This window comes from Podarcis raffonei, chromosome 9, assembly GCF_027172205.1.
Source record: "Podarcis raffonei isolate rPodRaf1 chromosome 9, rPodRaf1.pri, whole genome shotgun sequence".
Classification (NCBI taxonomy): domain Eukaryota; kingdom Metazoa; phylum Chordata; class Lepidosauria; order Squamata; family Lacertidae; genus Podarcis; species Podarcis raffonei.
In genome coordinates this window covers 77,445,370-77,465,899 of record NC_070610.1, presented here as the reverse complement: position 1 = coordinate 77,465,899, position 20,530 = coordinate 77,445,370, and the positions used below count along the sequence as shown (strand labels likewise).

General features: G+C 45.1%; 1 protein-coding gene across 1 annotated transcript; it reads left to right on the top strand.

The window, feature by feature from the left end:
- The first annotated feature begins 9,097 nt into the window (after positions 1-9,097).
- On the top strand, positions 9,098-16,773 carry LOC128420544 (uncharacterized). Its single transcript, XM_053402139.1, has 6 exons — positions 9,098-9,240; positions 11,009-11,107; positions 12,432-12,518; positions 14,289-14,452; positions 15,171-15,280; positions 16,480-16,773. The coding sequence occupies exons 1-6, from the start codon at positions 9,201-9,203 to the stop codon at positions 16,652-16,654; spliced, it is 675 nt and encodes a 224-aa protein (XP_053258114.1). The 5' UTR covers positions 9,098-9,200; the 3' UTR covers positions 16,655-16,773.
- The last annotated feature ends 3,757 nt before the right edge of the window (positions 16,774-20,530 follow it).

Sequence of the window (20,530 nt, the reverse complement as noted above, 5' to 3'; positions counted from 1 at the left end):
GGAAGGAACTGGGCCCCAAGAAAGGGAAAGAAGTGGCAAGGGAACACCTACAGTAGCTACTTTGAATGAATTCAAATCTCCAGGGCCTGATGAGCTGTACACAATGACAAAGCAAATATTTTCCCAATAAGTGAAGTGTTTTTTTTTTGTTTTTTTTTGCTCACAGAGTCCAGTTGTCCCAAATCTAATTAGCAGAGACAGGAGTCCATAGTGCTCTTCCTTGGGGATACTGCTATCTTCCGGTCTGTGTAATATACAAGGTAATAGTAATATACAAGGCCTTCAAGTGGGTTCCCATTCTTATAAACTGAAGGCATTTGCAGATGATGCGCTGTTGTTCTTGGAAAACCTGGTGGACCTTGTGGTTAAGGTATTGGAAATAATGAAGCAGTATTGCGATACAAGAATAAAACTAAGATGACACCCAAAAAAAAATAGACTGGCAAGGGAAAGAGAAACTGCAAAAAAGTATTAAAATGAAGAAGAAGGTAGAAGAAGAAGAAGAAGAAGAAGAAGAAGAAGAAGAAGGGGAGGAGTTTGGATTTGATATCCCGCCTTTCACTCCCCTTAAGGAGTCTCAAAGCAGCTAACATTCTCCTTTCCCTTCCTCCCCCACAACAAACACTCTGTGAGGTGAGTGGGGCTGAGAGACTTCTGAGAAGTGTGACTAGTCCAAGGTCACCCAGCAGCTGCATGTGGAGGAGCGGAGACGCAAACCCGGTTCCCCAGATTACGAGTCCACTTCTCTTAACCACTACACCACACTGCCTCTCGCCAGGTAAAATATCTGGGTACTGTTTGGGGATAACAAATAACAATGCTAATCTGATCCAAAGCAATTATATCATTATGTGGAGTAAGAATAAAGAAGATATGGAGAGATGGAGTAGAATGAAATTTCCTCTAATGGGAATGATTTTGGTGGTAAAAATGAATATCTTTCCTAATATGTCATTTCTGTTTCAGACAATACTAGTGAAATGTACAGTGGTACCTCAGGTTAAGTACTTAATTCGTTCCAGAGCTCCGTACTTAACCTCACACTGTTCTTAACCTGAAGCACCACTTTAGCTAATGGGGCCTCCCGCTGTTGTCGCGCCGCCAGAGCACGACTTCTGTTCTCATTCTGAAGCAAAGTTCTTAACCCGAGGTAATATTTCTGGGTTAGCGGAGTCTGTAACCTGAAGCGTATGTAACCTGAAGCATATGTAACCTGAGGTACCACTGTAATATGAGCTGCTTCAAACAATGGCAAAAAGAGTTATCAAAATTTATCTGGTAGGGGGAAAGACCGAGGATTAAATTTAAATTAATGGATGTTAAAGAAAGAGGTGGATTCTCAGTCTGATTTGGTTAAGGGAATTGGATTAGATGTGGAAGGATATGGAAATCAATACGGAAGTCATACCTGCTTGTGGTATGATAAGGTGACGAAGGTGGCAGAGGGACCCAGCGCTGGGCGGCAAACGAGTGGACAAGGGATGCCACCACTACCACCCGGCGCTGGGTCCGTCCTCCACAACACCTCTGCAGCATCAACCACCCCCTCCTCAGATTCTGGGTATCACCAGCAGCCACCCCAGCCCCAGCGCTGAGTGAAGAAAGGCCGGGCCAGGCGGCAAGTGAGCAGGCAAGGGATGTCACACACACACACACACACACACACCGGTCCCTCCGCTGCTGCTGCTGCTGCTGCTGCTCCTGCAGCAGCAACATCTACCTCCTCCTCTGGTTCTGGGTGTTGCCTGCGGCCCCAGCACTGAGTGAGGGAAGGCAGGGCCGGGAGGTAAGCAAGTGGGCAATGGAAGTGTGGCACTCAAAACGGAAGTGCAACACTCAGAACAGAGCCCATTCGGATTACAAAAAAAGTTCGCAAACTGGAACACCTACTTCCAAGCTTGCGGCGTTCGAATTCCAAGTTCTTCGTGAACTAAGCTGTTCAAAAACTGAGGTACAACTGTAATTGCAAGTTACCGGATGAGAAAACCCAGCTGAGAGACTGTTGGGGAGACTGCTGGGATAGGAGTAGTGCTGGGCTGAGAAAAACACCGAGAGAGAGTCAGTGTTTTACTGATAAGGTGAGGAAGAAAAGGAACAATTAACCCCTCTCCGCTTTGATGGATGTAACTTCTTGTGGGACTCTGTGTAAGCTTAAGATTTCAGCTTTTTGCTCCATTCCCCAAGTGGCTGACCAATGTGGTGTATAAAAGGAGGGCTTGTAAAGCTCTGGAAATTCTGCCAAATTTTACAAGTGGCTCTCCTGAACCTTGGAGAAGACAAAGTAAAATCACACAGTTTTTCCTTCAGGACAGAAAAAAGAGTCGAGCAAGGGGACATGCAAGAACTTGGGAATACAAGTTCTTTGATTAATTTGGTCCTAGAATTGGCCTTGGCAGAGAACATAAACAAGGCAAAACTGAGAAATAAACGGGGGCAAAACGACAAGCTTATACAGAGGCATTCTTTTAAGCTTAGTAGAAGCCCACCCATTTCTAAATGTACACAAACAGAGGAGAGAGACACTGAACTCCAGGATCAGCTTCATATGGTCTGCCTAGAATTAACTCTCATTGAAAACTTCGTTAAAGTAAGCAACGCGCCGCTTACAACATTTGTGGAAAACTTTCCAATTCAAGAGAGAGCTTCAGAGTCAAAAGATATTGAAAGGATATCTAGGCAAACCCAGCCGGCAATTACTGAAATGACAAAGGCAAATGCTAAAGAAGTCACCAAAGGACTGTATAAGAAATAATCTAAAGCACTGAAGAAAACTAAAAATATTAAAAATTTAAAGAAGCAGAAGAAAACGCACCGTGCAAGTAAAAAATCAGTTACAACTTGATACCAACGGATTCCACCCGGGATACAAATAAGCCTATATTAAAAGCTCATAGGGATAAAGGGGAAACAAAGAAGACAGCACCAATGTCGCCAAACCACAGCAAATGCCAGAGGAAATCTGACAGAGGAAAATAAAAGATACACCTCAGTTGTTGTTGCCCCGACTCCAGGAGGGAAAGCGCTTGGGAACAAAGGAAACAGAGAGGACGCTATCCACAAAATTGAATCTAATAACTAATTACTCAGAGACCCAGCGTAATTTTCATCAGGAAAAAGGGTGATGATTCCACAAAAACTAGTTATTGCAAATTATCCAAAACCAAAAGGCCTCCTCACCCAGGCAGAACGTATAACACATCTCCTGCTTATTTGAAATAAGACCTTACCAGGAGCAATGAGGTCCGAGGATATTGTCTAAAGAATATATATAATATGACAGCTTTAGGGCACAGGCAGTGATTACCTTTAGGGGCCCAGATCTAGCCAACTATTTATAAAATCTGGGAATTTCTCATAAAAGACAGGCTAGAAATGTTACGATATGGATGCAACGCAGCTGCAAACTGCTAGCTTGAAAACATCACGTGATGGGAATGTTGGGACTGTCTGTGGGAAACAGTGGGACAGTCAGTTCACAGGGCAATGCACCGGAATTTGCTCAGAGTGTAATTTGAGACCTTCCTCTTGCGTATGCACAGGAAGTATTTGTCACTTGATTGCTGGAGTCTGAAGAGTACAGACACGTTTTCTGTAATGCTGCAAAGACAGAAATAAAAGCATGTAAATATGTTTCTGTCTATCTCCTTTCCCTGCCGGGGGAGCAGGAGGGAGGGGGTGTGCTCTTCCCATGCTGGGAAGAATCGCCTATCGAGACCTAGCCTGGATCTTGCTGGGGAATGCAGCCAGGGAGGTCAACCGGAGACCAAGCCGGGTGCCTGGGAGAGTTGCCAGTTTCTCCCGATATAGGCTTGATTTCCAACAAGAAATTATAAGATTTTTTGAAAACCAGGTGCCAGTGGCCTCTCTTCTTGGTGATATGGAAGTTGAGTGCAAAAACAAACATTCTCCGAAAAACCAAACAGTGATGAAAACCTCATAGATCTGACTGGGACCCAAGAATCCTTGCCACTCTACTATAAACAACAGACATCAAAACCAGAAAGGAAGACACCACCTACACACGACTCACAATGTTCCGCTATCAAGTGGATAGATGACGGAGGGAAACAGCCCAGTCTAAACCAAGAAGTACACCATTCAATAAATGAGTTTGACGATTCCCTTGCCTTCGATGAAAAGAGACCTTCAAACGCTTTTTTTTAGCCCTCCCTTACCAGTCACAGGAAGACATCATTAGCAAAATGACTTCCTCACGAGACACCCTTATTCAACTTTGGCCTCCAGAGAAAGCCAATACAGTGGTACCTCGGGTTAAGTACTTAATTCATTCCAGAGGTCCGTTCTCAACCTGAAACTGTTCTTAACTTTAGCTAATGGGGCCTCCTGCTGCTGCTGCGCCATGTAAGCACGATTTCTGTTCTCATCCCAAAGCAAAGTTCTTATCCCAAGGTACTATTTCTGGGTTAGCGGAGTCTGTAACCTGAAGCGTTTGTAACCTGAAGTGTATGTAACCTGAGGTACCTCTGTGCAATCACGGATCAATTTATGGAAATAACGTCTAACCATCACAGCTAAACAAAGGGATGAGGTGGAGAAACTCCTCTCTATAAATAAAGATAACCAAATCAGTAAGGAACACCCTCTTATCAGAGAATATAACTGTACTGTCCCTTCAAGTTGCGTGCCGAGTTCCCGCCTCCCCCCAGTATAAATAAAGACTCATGACGCCATTGTTTTAGGTTAATGGGCTCAGGGGATGATGTGGCCCGAGGATTCCCCTGATTGCGCGGGGGCTGGAAGCCCTCAACACTACCTCCTCCTGATGTCGGAAGTGGCTTTATTCTATAACTTCTCTTGAATGACTCCAAAGAAAATTTCTTAATCCGGAAGAATTAGGCCTCGCTGACCTGAAATCAACAAGCCAAATTCCAACTACTTAAAAGGAGTTTTTAACCCTTTAATTGGAGGCAGGTCTGTGTTTGTGGACAAAGGTAGGGAATTAAATCAAACTGTAGAACTGGATTGATATAATGATTCTTTAATGAACAGTTCAATAGAGTTTTTAGCACCCAATGCCATGCAAACCTCTGGGGAAAACATGAAGTTCAAGTCTTGTTTGACTATGAGGTTATAACTCCAATAAGGAATTCTGCAGGTCAATAATACAATTGTCGCCAACAATACATTGAAGGTCTTATCATGGAATATGGCGGGATGGTCCCCCAAGTTAGTAGATTTGAATTTTAAAAGAATTCTGCATTGTTGTTGTTTAGTCATTTAGTCGTGTCCGACTCTTCGTGACCCCATTGACCAGAGCACGCCAGGCACTCCTGCCAACATTCTTAACTCTTAATTCTTAACCAACGTTCTTAACTCTAATGCATAAATGGGCTAATACCATAGCTAATTTGTCCAGCCAGGCTTACTTATGTCCACTTACTTTACCATGGGATGAAATGGGTAATCAAGCCTACAGTCCCCCCACCCCAGCCTACTGAGAAGCTCAGTGTGTGAAGAGGTTGGAGGTGGTTGCTCCAGCTCATGCCACATGGTTCTCACAAGCCACTCTTGAATTCCGGTATCAATAATTCAGGAACTTTTACTACTTTGTGACTAACCCCGTATTTTAATGCCCATGCTTGTGGAAAAGCACATGAACCTGACCTTTGTAGTTTGGAAGTAAACCATTTCAGGAAGTCTCATGCAAACTTATGCAGCTATCTCATGCTATCTAGAGTTGAGCCAAAGTTCATGCTGTGAAGTTAGCTTAGGATTGCCATAGGGTTACCCGGACATATACGGAATACTGCAGCTGACAGAAGTGACCGGGCGTAAAATCAGACAAATGTCCAGGGAAATCTGGGTGTATGGCAGCCTATGTTGGAAGTGCCGTTTTTGCCATTTCTACCCCCTCAATAAAAAGACAAAACAGCTGTTTTTTCTTTTTATTTTCTTTTTTGCATTTTTGCTCAAAAAGCTCAACAACTTTCGGCAAAACTGAAGAAGCTGCCATAGCATTTGAACACAATCCAGCAGTTCAAAAGCATGTCAAAGTGCAAGCAGATAAATACTGTATTTTTCACCCTATAGGATGCACTTTTTCCCCTCCAAAAATGAAGGGGAAATGTGTGTGCGTCCTATTGGGCGAATACAGGCTTTCGCTGAAGCCTGGAGAGCGAGAGGGGTCGGTGCGCACCGACCCCTCTCGCTCTCCAGGCTTCAGGAAGCTATGCGCAACCCTCGGGAGCCCAGCGGGAAGCCGCGCTGGGCTCCGGAAGGTTGCACAGAGCTGCCTGCGCTCCCGGCCTCCGCGCAGCTCTGTGCAACCCTCAGGAGCTCAGCACCAAGCCACGCCGGGCTCCGGAGGGTTGCGCAGAGCTGCCTGCCCTACCGGGCTTCCCGCAGCTCTGCGCAACCCTAGGGAGCCCAGCGCCAGGCTCCCAAAGGTTGCGCAGAGCTGCCTGCTTTCCGAAGCCTCGGGCGCGCTTAAGAGCGCGCCCGGGCTTCGCGCAGCTCTCCGCAAGCCTGGGGAGACCGGCGTGGCTCCCTAGGCTTGCGGATAGCAGGCTGTTCTGGGGGCTGGGGTCGGGGGAAGCTCGGGCTTCCCCCGCGCCAGCCCCGTGCCTTGGGGAAATTTTTTTTCTTTATTTCCCCCCCCCAAAAAAAAAACAAGGTGCGTCCTATAGGGTGGTGCGTACTATGGGGCGAAAAATACGGTAGATACTGCTCTGGCGGGAAGTTAAACGGCATTTCCGTGCGCTGCTCTGGTTCGCCAGAAGCGGCTTAGTCATGCTTGGCACATGACCCGGAAGCTGTACGCTGGCTCTCTCGGCCAATAAAGCGAGATGAGTGCAGCAAACCCCAGAGTCGGTCATAACTGGACCTAATGGTCAGGGGTCCCTTTACCTTTCCCTAAGATAGAGGGAAGGTTACTCAAACAAAACTATTTATACTATATCTGCTCCTAAATCATTTCCTCAAGCTTTTTTATAATGTACATTCCTCAAGCCTTTATAATGTACATTACAGCGGTACCTTGGTTGTCGAACAGCTTGGCTCCCAAACAAATTGGCTCCCAAACACCACAAACCCGGAAGTGTTCCAGTTTGCGAACATTTTTGGGATGCCAAACTTCCGACACGGCTTCCGTGGCTTCCAATGGCAGATAGGACGCTCCTGCAGCCAATTGAAAGCCGTACCTTGGTTTTCAAATGGTTCCTGGAGTCGAACAGACTCCCGGAATGAATTAAGTTCAACAAGCAAAGTACATATATACTCTCTCTCTCTCTCTCTCTCTCTCTCTCTCTCTCATACACACACACACACACACACACACACACACACACACACACACAGTGAAACAGTGATTGCTTAACTGCTTTAAACAATCAAGGTCAAGTATGAAGGAATTAGCAGTATAAGAACATCTTCAGAGTTGCCTTATTAGTCTTTCTGCAGCAAAAACAATACATTATTATTTTGGCAACTTAAAGACTAACAAATGTATTGTGTTATTGTGAACCACACAGCACTTTAAAAGATGCCTGCAGAGTTCTATAGTGGGATTGTAGAGAGGTAGATCAGAGGGTTAAGAAATGCAGGTAAGTGCATTGTTACAGTAACTCCCTCTAACAATTATATTAACTGGGAGAGGGTCTCCATGGCAACACTGCCTATGAATTGCCCATTGTGACTCTGCTTTTAAGTAAGGCATTGACTTCACTGACTTCACTGTCTACTTTATACTCCCACAGGTTGCGAATAAAATAAGAAACCAGTTCAATGGCTCCTAAAAAGCCACCAGGTAAGTCCCTTTGGTTACTATTTTCTCTTCACAGGAACACAGAGATCTGCTGACTAGATATGTTCCCTCCAGTACATTGTACTGTAGACACTTGACTTAGCTGAGCTATTTCGGGCTGTTGCTTGATGTTTATTTTTATGTTGATCATCTCATCTCATCTCATCATATAACATTACTATACTCATGCTGTCTTTATATAGATAAGAAGCCAGAGAAAGCTGAACCACCCGCAGGAGACAAGGCCGCAACACCAGGTCTGTATGCTCATTAGAACATGGAGGAAGAAGGAACAGTAAAGGAAAGTTATGATGGGGAAGACCAGAGTGAGGACAAGCATTTTCTATAGGACCAGGGCATCCACCAAGTCCAACTGAGGAGCAATGAACTTGAGCTTGTGTCCACCATCTGCTGCTGGCAGTGAAAGCCCCAGCTTGAAATGAAAGCTCTCCTTGATAGGCCCTCGCCCTCACTACAACCCATCCACTGCGGCAGCCCCTTCCACTTACTAGATGGAGGGCAGCCAGATGGAACTCCACAACCCCAATCTCCCCATGAGTATGCTGTGTCCTTGTTCCAGGCCGGGGTAACAGACACTCTGCTAGTTGAGGATCAAAGGTCTTGACATGAAGTCTCTTCTCAGCTCTACCTTTTGCTACAAGAACATTCAGCTTCGTGGTTAGAGTGGGGCACTTAATCTCAGGGTGATGGGTTTGAGCCCCACACTGGGAAGAGATTCATGCATTGCAGGGTGTTGGACTGGATGACCCTCGTGGTCCATTATGCCTCTACAAACCTATGATTCTGTGAGAACATAGTTGAGGATCAAAGGTTTCGACGTGAAGTCTCTTCTCAGCTCTACCTTCCACTATAAGAACATTATGCTTAGGGGGCAGAGTGGGACACTTAATCTCAGGGTCATGGGTTTGAGACCCACATTGGGGAAAGATTCATGCATTGCAGGGGCTTGGACTAGATGACCCTCGTAGTCCCTTCCGCCTTTGTCTATTATTCTATGAGAACATAGCAAGAGCTTGCTGGGTCAGACCAAGGTACGTCTGGTCCCGGGTGATGTCTCTTCATGTTCCTGAGGCCTCCAGACTGGGAACATGGGCAGAAAAGTATCTTCAAGAAGCAATACTTCCATGCCAGATTCCTTCATCCACTTTACTTTCCAAGGGTCTGGGCCCTGGCTTTTCACAGTGGAGCAACCCCCCACCATGGGTTTAGGAAGCTGACTGCCATATGTTGATTTAGATGGGTTGCCAGAGATTATGGGAAATTTCTTGACTAGGGTGGCACTGGGATGTTGTTTGTTGATGGCTAAAGCAGAATTTTCTCTCTTCCTGTCCATCAAGGAGAACTAACACCTTTGCAGGAAAAAGTGAAAAAGTTCTTCGAATCTGCATATTCTCTGTATGTTGGCGCAGTGCTTGTGATGGGCTCCGTTATAGGGGCAATAATGCTGACCTATCTGTGTAAGTTCCAGTCTTCTATGAAAATATAAAAGGGTAATGGGCAGAATTACAATTCACTCTTGCTTGCTTCATTTCAGCGGAGACCTTTAAAAGGAAAGGATAGGTTCTGGTCTCCACTAAGCCCTTTCACCTGCTGATTTCAGTTGGTGAGATAAACATTTAATGTACTCTCTCCCATTGAAATCAGTGGCACCGTAGGGTTGTCCCTGAAGAAATGCTCAGAGACTTTTAACTGGTTTGTTTAAAAAAGGCAAAGGACTCCAGACAGTTAAGGCCAGTCACATACGACTCTGGGGTTGCGGCACTCATCCCACTTTACTGGCTGAGGCAGCCGACATTTGTCCACAGACAGTTTTTCTTGGTCATGTGGCCAGCATGATTAAGCCTCTTCTGGCAAAAGCAGAGCAGCGCACGGAAACGCTGTTTACCTTTCCGCTGCAGTGGTCCCTATTTATCGACTTGCACTGCATGCTTTCAAACTGCTAGGTTGGCAGGAGCTTGGACTGAGCAATCGGAGCTCACCCCGTCACAGGGATTCGAACCGGCGACCTTCCAATCAGCAGGCCCTAGGCTCAGTGGCTTAGACCACAGCACCACCCATTTCCCAACTGGTTCTTCTGGGAGTTCTTTTGGAATGTGCCTTGCTCCTTTGTACTCAGGCGATTAACCCCTTCCTTGGATGAGCACACTGCAACCTCTACCATCTGTTGCAGCCTAGGGTCCTCAAATCTGAGAAGTACCCAAAGCAGCTACACTACCTCACGGATGAAGCAGGTTGGGGGCCAGACTGTTGCTCTTGGGAGCCTGTAGAAAACCTTCCTAATGTTCATGGCCCAGCGTAAATATGTGCGTTCAGCTGTTACTTTCTTGACAAATCTGGACTGTGAGAGTGGGGTAGACCCAACCCTGGTCAGCCAAGCCAAGCCCACCTGGCGGCAGCTATCCTGCTACTGAAAGAGATTGTCAGGGGGAGGCAGGGGCGTTCCATGGTGGTGGTGGGGCGGCTGCACTGGGTGTCATTTCAAAAGGGGGGGCAAAATGCCGACCCCCAATCAGCAGTGTCTCCCGGGGCGCGCCCTACTCACTGTGCACTGACCCCAGTGGTATGCATCCCCCCAGGAAGCACGCCACCCCTACGGGCGGCATTCCATGCCCCCGGGACGCGTGCCATGACCTCTGGGACACACACCACGTCCCCCGTGGGTGGCACACCACACCCCCTGGGACAAGTGCCGCTCCGAGTACCAGAGCAGGTTGCTTCACCTCTGGGGGAAGGAGAGCTTCCCAAGGCTGAAATGCTTTCTTCAACTCCCAAGGGTATCGAGAGGCTGGAGTACCCACAGACGTCCTGGACAACACCTCTGTCAAGTGTCAGGTGGAGGGAGGAGGGGATTCTAGGTCTCGATCTCCTTGTCAAGATGAGGTAGCCATCATGTCCATCTCCTGTAAGGGCCAGGCACCTTTGCAATTCAGAATACACACACACACACTCATTCCTATATCTATCTATCTATCTATCTATCTATCTATCTATCTATCTATGAAGATATTGGGCTAAGGACTCTAAATTAGATCTTGAGGCTTGAAAATGGACCTTCCTAGAGGAGAAATTCTTCCTTTACGAATTTTTGGAAGTGCATTACATATTGGAACTTATACGACAGAAGTCTCATTCCAACTGCAACTTAATCCCTTCCAAAGGGGTGCTGGGGGAAGCAAAGCTATTCTCCCACATGCGTTGAACAACTTTCCCCATCATCACCTTTAGATGTTAAGGAAGTGCAAAGGAGAGCCATATTTGAAGAAGGAACGACAAAGATTCTGCAAATGGTAGAAGACACCTTTCCGGATCTTTTTGAGGCAGATGGTAAGTCATATGTTACTTTTTGTCTGCGCAGGAGCTCCTTCCACAGCCCACCATTTCTTCTCATTACTCAGTTCAGGGAAGTCGAAGAGGAATGGGTGGGTTGCCTCAAGCTCATTCTATTCTCAACTCCTCCATAAGGATGGTGTGTGTGTGTGTGTGTGTATGAGTGTGTGTATGTGTGTGTGTGTGCCGTGTTGGTGGAAAAATATATTGATATAAGAAAGAAAATTCCTGAATTCCAAGATCCAAGTTTGGGGCAAGTGCCCATTGGTGAGAGAACCCAGCAGAGATTTACACTCACAAAATATGCAGCAAATGTCAGCATGAAAGTATAGCCTGCTAGACCTTTAAAATAGGCTCTTCCAAGTGACTTCCAAAGTTTCCCTCTTCCCCCAGCAAACAAGAACACACACTTGGTAAGTTAAAGAATGCTTTGCTTACAAACTCTTCAAAGGTCAGAGCCATGTGCTTCAGAAAAGGTGCACAGCAGGAAAACTTAGCTTAGCAACAATGTGGAGGAATATCCTAGAGTATTGGTACAGGAACTCAAGAGTGGCTCATGAGGAGCATGGGGCTGAGCTTGAGCAATCAGATCAAACCAGGAAAACGTAGCTTAGCAACAATGTGGAGGAATTTCCTAGAGTATTGGTACAGGAAGTCAAGAGCTTGAGCTTGAGCAACCAGATCAAACCTCATCACATACTGAGCTTCTCAAGTAGCCTGGGGAAAAACAATAGGCTTGATTACCTATTTCTTCCCAATGTAGCTGAGTCTAGCAGGGCAGCATACTCTATGGCTTGAACACCTTAATGCATTATTTAGAGTTAAACATGTTGGTTATACGAGGCTGATTAACCTACGTTTTGGAGTTGCAGAGTTGGAAGGGATCACAAGGGTCTTCTAGCTCAACCCTATGCAGTGCAAGAATCTTTCACCCAATGGGGGGGGGGTCAAATCCACAACCCTGAGATTAAGAGTCTCATGCTCTACTGACTGAGCTATCCAGAAGCTCCAGGAAAGGACTGCAGCTGAGTGGACGTGCAAATGCCATTGTTGTTGTTGTGTTAAAAAACACCCCGGGTTCAATTTTCAGCATCTCCAGGCAGAGGTGGGAATGACCTCTTTCAGAAGTCCTGGAGAGCCATTGCTAGTCAGCATAGACAATTCTCATCTAGATTAATGAATGGTCTGATTCTGTATAAGGCAACTTCCTAGGTTCCTATATATGAAAAGTAAATATTAGATTTTGAGAAACATGGCTGTTCAGTATCTTTACATGGCTGTTTGAGATTCCTCCTGACTTCAATTGTTGCCACAATCTTAGATATCACAAAATTCAAGAAAGCTGAGAATATATCTGCAGCAATATCCGAAGAGAAAAAGAAAATCAGTGAACTACAGCAGGCTATTAGTAAGTTACTCAGAAACCACTTTTATTGGTCAAGGTCAAGGTGCCAGAACCTTTGAGGCAATAGGCGATTTCAGAACCATTGGGATGGACTTCTCTTTTCCATTAGAGGCTAGAATGGCACAATTCTGGTGCCAATCCCGTTTTGAAATATCAGTCAGATTAGCACAGCTGGAAACAGAGAATGGGTAGCTCTCTTCAGGTGTTTTAAGTGAGCACACGCGCAGAGGGCTGTAGGGATGAGCATACTAGCTCTGGCCCACTAGGGCTCTTCCCTGTGAAATTGCAGGGTGACGGTCTCAAGCTGTGAACCAGCAACATAGGGAAGGTCACAAGTTATCTGTGTACTATGTACAAGTTCTCTATCAGGTACAGGATTTTAAATAGTATGGACACAGTCAAAAGGCCATGTTGTTGAGCCTATGAGAGCAACAGCTCCATTACAGTGGAAACCTAGCCAGATGGGCGGAGTATAAATAATATTATTATTATTATTATTATTATTATTATTATTATTATTATTATTATTACGGATGTCTGGTTAATCCCATAGTACTTTTAGGAACAAGCTGGTGCATTAGCATGTCTGTTGAGGCATTTGTCCTGAGGGCCAAATACTGAACTTGACTCATGACTCATGACTCAATGACCAGTCCCCACATGTCCTCCTTTCCATGCTAAGCACTCAAAAACAGTTCTAAAACTGTTCTGCACTCAAAAACAGTTCTAAAACTGTCTAGAAGGAATTGGCTACAGCAAGGTCGAATTTCACAGGAGACCTGGTGGAGCTCCCTTGCACCTTTCAGTCTGTGTCTGGTACTTTGGGCTGTTGACCCAAATCTGTTAGAAAGCTGGCTAGTGAATTTTTAATGGGTGCAAAAAGAGAAAGAGGGAAGGAAATGAATGGTACTTCTCAGACCAAATAAGTTATGCGCAGATCCCTGAGCAAAGAAGTTATATGCTGACAAGGCCTCACTCCTGTCAGCAATCATGCTGCAGCATTCAGCACCAACTGCAGGTCAAGCACGAGGGAAGCCTCAAATAGAGCATTCTGCATTAATCCAGTCTTGAACTGAGCAAAGTATGAACTGTTGTGGCAAGGAATCATGGTTCAGGAATGACCAGACCTGTTGAACCAGCTGCAGCTGGTAAAAGCCACTTCTAGCCATTGGGGCATCTACCATGGCCCTCTCCTCTACCTTCCCCCAAAAGGGAACATTGGCAACGGCCCATAGCTGTTCTAATCCAAAGGGGCCAGAGCTGCTTTCTTTAGGAGTGGTCACACCACTGCTTCTTTCAATGCCACAAGGACCACCCGCTCATGTAGCAAAGCATTAACCACAATCTGGACCCAACCAGTCAGCCCCCTCCGATAGATTTGATAAGCTAGGAGTGATTGGAGTTGAGGGGCCATGGGGTTGGATGCATTGCTGCAATCTCAGCAAATTGCATAAGGTGAAACTGATCCCACTAAACATCTTCTATAGAGCCACTGGCTTCTTCAACTGGAGATGCAACATTTGGAGAAACAAATGCACTCTGAAGTTGAGCAACTTTATCCTTTAAGTGCATAGCCAGTGGGTCCTAGTGGGTCCTTGAGGACAATGCTAGATTTTCTTCAGTGGGGGTGGTTCCCCCACCCAAGGTGCTCCCAAGGTTCCCCCTAATATCAGTGTTTTAAACTCTGCAGAGTCCTACAAGCTGGCTTCTACTACAACCTCACTTATCCTGTCTCTCATTTTATTCCTCTCACATTCTGGGCATTGCTCAAAGGTGACATTCACCACAGGTTACGTGAGGAATGGATTGTTTGGCATGGAGCCCTATATATATTTGACTTCATTGCCACCCCAAGGACTTGGAAACAGTGCATACAATACTGCGAAAGGATGAAATACGAAACAAAATTGTTATGTGTTGAAAGTGATGAGGAGCAGGTGAGCAGATCATGCAATAAATTCTTCAGGGACAATGGAGGAGTGTGACTTTGGGGATAGATTTCAGCATCTGCCGTAGTTGTAGAGACTGATAAGGGACAGACATGAGACCTGGGAAACCGGGATTTGAATCCCCACTCTGCCATGAGGTAATAAAAAAGCATGCTAACAGACAGGTTGTTAATAATAAAACAATCATCATAATAACAGTCCTCTCCCCCACACTTTTACAGGCTATAGATTACTTTATAGCCTGGGGAAAGAGGAATGGTTTTGCCTGATGCCTAAAGGCATGTAATGATGGCGCTAGGGAAGCCTCTCTGGGATGAACATTCCATAATTGGGAACCACCACAGGAAAGGCCCCTTCTCTTTTTGCAATCCTTCTCACCTCTCTGGGACATTGCGGAGGGCCTCAGATGACAAGCACGGGGTATGGTGGGTTCCTAAGGGGAGAGGCAATCCTTAAGGTATTGGCTCCAGAGCCATGTAAAGCTTTATAGGTCAACACCAGCACTTCGATTTGGACTACTAATCACCAGCCAGTGCAGTTGTGCCCTGATTGGTGGTACATGCGCAAACCAGCTTGTTCTGGTGATCAATCTGCCCATTGTATTTCTGCCAGCTAAAGTTTCCTGCTCCTCAATGAGACCAAGACCTAGGCATTTTTGCTCCTTCATTTCCCCCTTATCTAGACTTTCTTCTGTTCTGTGATGTAGGCCTTTGCTGTATCCATAGTGAAGCCCAGACCGACCGATTATTTTATTGGAATTAACATGGTAGGCTCAGATTGGCGCTGCTATCAAAAGGGCTTTCGCCTGGATAAACTGTAAGTCCAAACTCCTCCTCATCTGGGAACTTTCATAACCAATAAGTATTTGAAGAGAGCCAAGATGTTTCTGTGTTTATATTGTTCTTTACGATGGTTTAATTTATAGACCAATTCGTTTCCAGAGAGCTTCAAAGTAGTTTACAAAATACAAAAACAATTGCACATGGTTAAAATAGAAGAGAACAAAATCCACAGCCAGGAAAGGTGTGATTAAATGAGCCTCTCAAACCAGCTTTGTTGCCCAGCTGCAACACAACAACCCTGGAGGGCAACCAGTGGGATTCACTCTCTGGCCATTGCTGCCACCACCCTTCCACTTCCTCCAGCACTCCAGAGGGAAGGGACCTGGGGTGCACCAAAGCAATTGCTTTTCAAGCTTCTCTGGTGCTTTACCAGGCATGTCCAAAGTCAGGCCCAGGGGCCTAATCCAGCCCGCCGGTTAGTTTAATACGGCCCATGCAGCAGTTTATTTTCTCGGGTAAAATCCTTAAAAAAGGTAAACAACTTCAATCCCAAAAAAAAGACAACAACTTTGGTCGGTCCTCACGCACGTTCATTTCATCAAATCTGGCCCTCTTTGAAAAATGTTTGGACACCCCTGCTTCAATCAGAGTGCAAAGGCAGCCCACACTCTGAGTGTTGGGAATCCTGGAAGCCAAGACCCAAGTGTGGGGTGAGTACTCTTTGATGAGAGAACCAATTAATCAAAATCCTACCATTTATTAATTTATAGGGTTTGCCTGCAAGAATATTTCCCCCCTTATTTTCCTGAGGAAAGCGCAATAAGTGCTGGCTGGATGTACGTGTTTCTGCAGGCTAGCACATGATTTGCCTTCCAATCAGACATAATAATAATACCCCACCCATCTGCTAGTTTCCCCCAACCACTCTGGGCAGCTCACAGCATATATCAAAACATAAAAAAGCAATCATTAAAAACTTCTTGATACGGGGAATAAAATGAGACTCATCTGGTGTTGGTGGTAGTGCAGAAAGTGTGTAAGCTCTGACTACAGGGTAGGGCAGAGAGGCAGGGGAGTGCTCTAGACCAAAAGAGAATTCTCCTCTGAATGTTACTCCTCTGGGTTACTGCAAAAATAATGAATAAGTGTGTGGAGGATTGGCAAGTATTTGATTCTAAGAGGTACACAATAAAATAAGTATTCAGACTGAGTAGTTTCTCCTCTCCTTTTCAGCTACTGGGATAGTCATCGTCCAAGAAATAAAGGTCCTGCAAAACCAGATTCGAACAACTGTGTCATCATCACAAGGGGCTGTGACAATATTTATGACTGTTGGCATGATGTTTTGTGCCACGGCCTAAAACGGTGCGTCTGCAAAAGGAAACCTATTAAAAAGTGGATGAAATAATTGATAATCTGCACTCTATACCACCTTGTCAATCCTGCTATTCCGAGGCTGGAAAAGAGCCATTGTTTTACACCTGCAAAGGCTTAGTTGGGCAGTGAAATAAAGTGTGGAAGAATTCAGTAATAGCCCATGTATGTTTATTTTCTTTTTAAAATTGTATTAGCTTAACTGAAAGAAACAAAAGAAACAGTCTTCATCATCCATTCATACAAAAGTACACAACAAATCAACTAATAGAAAAAAGGGGGAAATCTAATAAGCAGAATAAAGAATATCATCTTTCTTTACATACAACTTCCCATCTACTCCATATTTCACATATTCATTATTAACTTCTTGCCAAAACTTGTCAAAAATATAAATAAAGTATAAATAAATATTTAATTATCTGTGGTCTTGATTCTTACTACCAACTACTACAGATTTTATTTGAATGCTACAACAGAGTTTAAAAAGGTAAAGGGACACCTGAACATTAGGTTCAGTCCTGGACGACTCTGGGGTTGCGGTGCTCATCTCGTTTTATTGTCCGTGGGAGCCGGTGTACAGCTTCCGGGTCATGTGGCCGGCAGGACTAAGCCGCTTCTGGCGAACCAGAGCAGTGCACGGAAACACCTTTTACCTTCCTTGCACTACTCGACATGCTTTCGAACTGCTAGGTTGGCAGGAGCTGGGACTGAGCAACGGGAGCTCACCCCATCACGGGAATTCGAACCGCCGACCTTCTGATCGCCAAGTCCTAGGCTCTGTGGTTTAACGCACAGCGCCACCCGCATCCCCTACAACAGAGTTTAGACTGCAACAATTATTTTTCAAATATATTTTAACTACTTCCCACTTAGAAATCAATACATGTTTTGGTTTATTTTTTATTTTTTCCAATTATTCAACTCCGAGTATTCAACCTGTTTTTGAATCCATTCTGTCCTAGAAGGAACATTGTCATTTTTCCAATCTGATGCAAAAAGCATCCTGGCGGCAACAGTGGCATAAAGGAAGATCTCGCTAACATTTTTGGGAATATCCAGATCTATGATCCCCAGTAGGAAGGCTACCGGGTTGTTGTTGTTGTTTTTTAAAAAGCTATATTTAGCATTCTTTTAAGCTCTGAATAAATGTCCTCTCAGAACCTCTCTATTTTCCTGCACCGCTACCACACATGAAAAATTGTGCCCATTTCCTCTTTACATCTCCACCACGTGCTGGAGACATTTTTGTACATTTTAGAGAGCTTCCAGGGTGTCAGATACCACACATGAAACATTTTCTGGAAGTTCTATCTCAGGGTATAGCAAGCTGTGAATTTCCAGTTCACCTTCCACAAGTTTTCCCATTAATGCATATATATAACTTATATACACATATACTGTATATATCATTGCCGCTTTGACCTCCTCCTCCTTGACTTCCCAGCCAAGGAGGAGTCGGTACATTTTGGACAGGGTTTTGGATTTAGAATTCACCAAATCAGATTCAAATTTAGAGCTTTCTGGCGCAAAGCCTTTTCGTTTGTCACTTTTATAGGTCTCAAACAACTGATAGTATTGGAACCAGGATTCCCAAGGGAATTGTTTCATTGTGGCGTTAAAATTGTTCTCTCTGGCCACAAGGCTTAATGAGGTCAAACTGAGTGCAGTTTTTATGTATTTGCCTTTTAAATCATGTTTCAGAAAGCTTGAGCTCCTCCCATTAAAAGGAGGTGAAGGATAGGAGCACGTCCATTTGCAAATGAACTCAAAGCTTTTCTTTTGAAAATGCTCACAATATACTCCCATTCATGGATCACTGCCTTGCCGTGGCAAAGGGGCTTGAATGACTCAGAGAATCTATGAGCTATGCTGTGCAGGGCAACCCAAGTTGGACAGGTCATAGTGGAGAGTTTTGACCAAACATGATCCACCTGGAGCAGGAACCAGCAAGCCACTCCAGTATCCCTGCCAAGAAAACTCCATGGACAAAGACAACAGGCATATGAAACTTATGACACTGGAAGATGAGCCCCTCAGGTCAGAAGGCGTCCAACATGCTACTGAGGAAGAGCGGAGGACAAGTACAGATAGATTTAGAGCTGATGAAGTGGCTGGGCCAAAGCCGAAAGGTCGCTCAGTTGCGGATATGCCTGGTAGCGAAAGGAAAGTCCAATGCTGTAAAGAAAAATATTGCATAGGAACCTGGAATGTAAGAACCATGAACCTTGGTAAATTGGATGTGGTCTAAAATGAGATGGCAAGAATAAATATTGACATCCTGGGCATCAGTGAACTAAAATGGACAGGAATGGGTGAATTCAGTTCGGATGACCATCATATCTACTACTGTGGGCAAGAATCCCGTAAAAGAAATGGAGTGGCCCTCATAGTCAACAAAAGAGTGGCGAAAGCTGTACTGGGATGCAATCTCAAAAATGATAGAATGATCTCGATACGAATCCAAGGCAGACCTTTTAACATCACAGTAATCCAAGTTTATGCACCAACTACTGGTGCTAAAGAAACTGAAATTGACCAATTCCATGAAGATTTACAACACCTTATAGAAATGACACCAAAGAAGGATGTTCTTCTCATTATAAAAGGTAAAGGTACCCCTGCCCGTACGGGCCAGTCTTGCCAGACTCTAGGGTTGTGCGCTCATCTCACTCTAGAGGCCGGGAGCCAGCACTGTCCGCAGACATTTCCGGGTCACGTGGCCAGCGTGACAAGCTGCATCTGGCGAGCCAGCGCAGCACACGGAATGCCGTTTACCTTCCCGCTGGTAAGCGGTCCCTATTTATCTACTTGCACCCGGGGGTGCTTTCGAACTGCTAGGTTGGCAGGCGCTGGGACCGAACGACGGGAGCTCACCCCGCCGCGGGGATTCGAACCGCCGACCATGTGATCGGCAAATCCTAGGCGCTGAGGTTTTACCCACAGCGCCACCTGCGTCCCATCTTCTCATTATAGGGGATTGGAATGCTAAAGTAGGGAATCAAGAGATAAAAGGAACAACTGGCAAGTTTGGCCTTGGAGTTCAAAACGAAGCAGGGCAAAGGCTAATAGAGTTCTGCCAAGAGAACAAGCTGGTCATCACAAACACTCTTTTCCAACAACGCAAGAGACGACTCTACACAGGGACATCACCAGATGGGCAGCATCGAAATCAGATTGATTATATTCTCTGCAGCCAAAGATGGAAAAGCTCTATACAGTCAGCAAAAACAAGACCTGGAGCTGACTGTGGCTCAGATCATCAGCTTCTTATAGCAAAATTCAGGCTTAAACTGAAGAAAGTAGGAAAAACCACTGGGCCGGTAAGGTACAATCGAAATCAAATCCCTTATGAATACACAGTGGAAGTGAGGAACAGGTTTAAGGATTGAGATTTGGTGGACAGAGTGCCTAAAGAACTATGGATGGAGGCTCGTAACATTGTACAGGAGGCAGCAACGAAAACCATCCCAATTAAAAGGAAATGCAAGAAAGCAAAGTGGCTGTCCAACGAGGCATTACAAATAGCGGGGGAGAGAAGGCAAGCAAAATGCAAGGGAGATAGTGACATGCAGATTTCAAAAAAATAGCAAGGAGACAAGAAGGCCTTCTTAAACAAGCAATACAAAGAAATAGACGAAAACAATAGAATGGGAAAAACCAGAGATCTGTTCAAGAAAATTGGAGATTTGAAAGGAACATTTCGTACAAAGATTACCATAATAAAGGACAAAAATGGTAAGGACCTAACAGAAGCAGAAGATAGTGTGGTTAACAGAAGGTAGTGTGGTTGCTAACCTTGAGCCAGACATCCTGGAGAGTGAAGTCAAATGGGCCTTAGAAAGCACTGCTAATAACAAGGCCAGTGGAAGTGATGATATTCCAGCTGAACTATTTAAAATTTTAAAAG